Source organism: Branchiostoma floridae, chromosome 15 (genome assembly GCF_000003815.2).
Source record: "Branchiostoma floridae strain S238N-H82 chromosome 15, Bfl_VNyyK, whole genome shotgun sequence".
Taxonomy (NCBI): Eukaryota; Metazoa; Chordata; class Leptocardii; order Amphioxiformes; family Branchiostomatidae; genus Branchiostoma; species Branchiostoma floridae.
Genome location: NC_049993.1, coordinates 20232848 through 20234888, shown reverse-complemented (window position 1 = coordinate 20234888; position 2041 = coordinate 20232848). Strand labels below are relative to the sequence as shown.

Sequence of the window (2041 nt, the reverse complement as noted above, 5' to 3'; positions counted from 1 at the left end):
AATATGCTTTAGATTTTTCATGTAATATAGAGATACCCTTAACTTAACTTTAATAGAATGATGTGAAGTACTGCAACTGGCGGTATTTTTCTTAAGACGTAAGTATCTTTTGACCAGCCTAATCTTAAGACAAAAGGTGAAGTTGAAGTACTGCACCTGATGTTCATGTACGGCATGGAGGCGTTGCAGGACGGCATGATGGCGCTGAAAGTCTGGTTGGCGGTGATGTTCACGGTCGGCCTGAAGGATGAATGATAGATACATGTTTACTCAAGAACACATGATTTCTTCATTCTGTTTATGCCCGTTTCCGTCACCCGGTTAAGTAGAGGTCGCAACAAAATGGTAGTTGACAGATACATGAAATATCTACAATGTCAAACAACACAAGAAGTATATTCTATCAAGATATTCTATTAAGTGAATTCGACTTCTTCTCGCTTCTTAGTTATACTGAAAATGTAGGAACAGATAGGTCGATGACGATTAGACATCCATGTGATAAGATACGTCCAACAGCAGTTACTCAGGCGACTAGATAGGTTTCCAAAATCATATCCGGTGGCGTAATAACAGATACGTGTAGTTTGAGACCCATGATCATCTGGTTACCTGATGAACTTGTTCAGGTAGGCCAGATCGTAGAAGCCCAGAATGCAGCACTCGGGGGTGGACAGGTTCATCAGAGAGTTGTGCTCGGCCTCGATCTCCACGGTGGAGATGTTGAGGAAGGGCATGGAGACGTTGGCGCGGGGCAGGCGGCCGTACACGGTCTGGTTCACGGTCACGTTCAGGCTGGGAGTGGCCAGGCGCAGGATTGGCACCTTCAGGGACACGGAGGAGTTGTGGAAGGCGCAGATGTCCGGGCTGCTCACGTTCAGGAACGGCAGGGACAGGTTGCTGGGACGGATCTATGTAGTGAATGGATGAATGATTTATTGGTTAATTGCTTAATGTCCTTCCCCATGTCTTTGCAAAGAAAAGAAGACAAGGCAAAACAGTACAGTTGCTAAACTTTCGTAAAACACAAAGGCATACACGAATCCATAATCCATTTCTAACGACCACTGTCGCCTTCCTCTGGATCAATACTGCCGACAAATCATTTCAGACATTTCATTTCAACTCGCGATAGGTACAAGCACGTGATCTATCGACACGTGATCTTGCGGATACGTGACGTCAGTAATTGGTCAAACGTGCCCAAACCATTACCTTGAACTGCAGAGTCTGGTTGCTGGTGATGTTGATGTTCCGGCAGTTAGCCACCAGGCTGGAGTTGTGCTTGACGTAGAACTTGGGCGTGGTGACGTTGATGTACGGCATGGTGAAGTTCATGGGCGGCACGCGGAGGAACACGCTCTGGTTGGAGCTGACGTTGACGGTGGGCAGGGCCACGCGCAGGGGCATGTAGAAGGTGAGGCTGCCGTTGTGTGTCATGTTGTACTTGATGACGGGGGTGGAGATGTTCACAGGCGCAGGGGCAGGTACCAGTTGGGATACGGAGTCGATCTGGAAGAGATAAATAGACGATTCTAGGGTGAGATTCTAAACGTGTGGTGTGAAAACGCATTATAAAACAAGACCTTAGGCACTAGCAGGTGTGAAATTTACATTAAAACAGTCAATGCTTCTTTAAAGTTTTGCGACTTTTTATATCAACTAGGTAAGTTTCATGATAATTTGATAGACTGGTTGATTGATTGATTGTAAGTTCTGGTGAATACTATTCTGGTTAGCCTTCTCCGATAGCGACCATAATCATCCTCCACTCACAAATGTACATCGTTACCATCGTCGTCGAAGCTTAGAACACCAGAAGTTCATTGAACTCATTCTTTTTACCTTTATTTTACCTAAATACATCTTTGGGCATATCTTAAGACTTTAAGGGTGGAGAAAGCCAGAGGCCTTTCCTTCTGAATAGTTGACACAGTAATTTACACAGTGATATGTCATATAAGTACATGAGCAATGAAAAGCTTGCGGTAACTCGAGGCCGGCGCTGGTGTTGGAGCTGATGTTGATGGACAGGAAGGCT

At 45.3% G+C, this 2041-nt stretch overlaps 1 protein-coding gene across 1 annotated transcript in view; it reads right to left on the bottom strand.

Annotated features, from left to right (window-relative positions):
• LOC118431650 overlaps nucleotides 1–1866 on the bottom strand; it is a gene marked incomplete in the record, with an annotated part of 19653 nt that extends 17787 nt beyond the window's left edge. Inside the window, 3 exon segments of the mRNA XM_035842892.1 lie at nucleotides 613–911; nucleotides 1216–1512; nucleotides 1846–1866. Of these exon segments, the coding sequence (XP_035698785.1) occupies nucleotides 613–911; nucleotides 1216–1512; nucleotides 1846–1866 (617 nt within the window).
• Nucleotides 1867–2041: the final 175 nt, after the last annotated feature.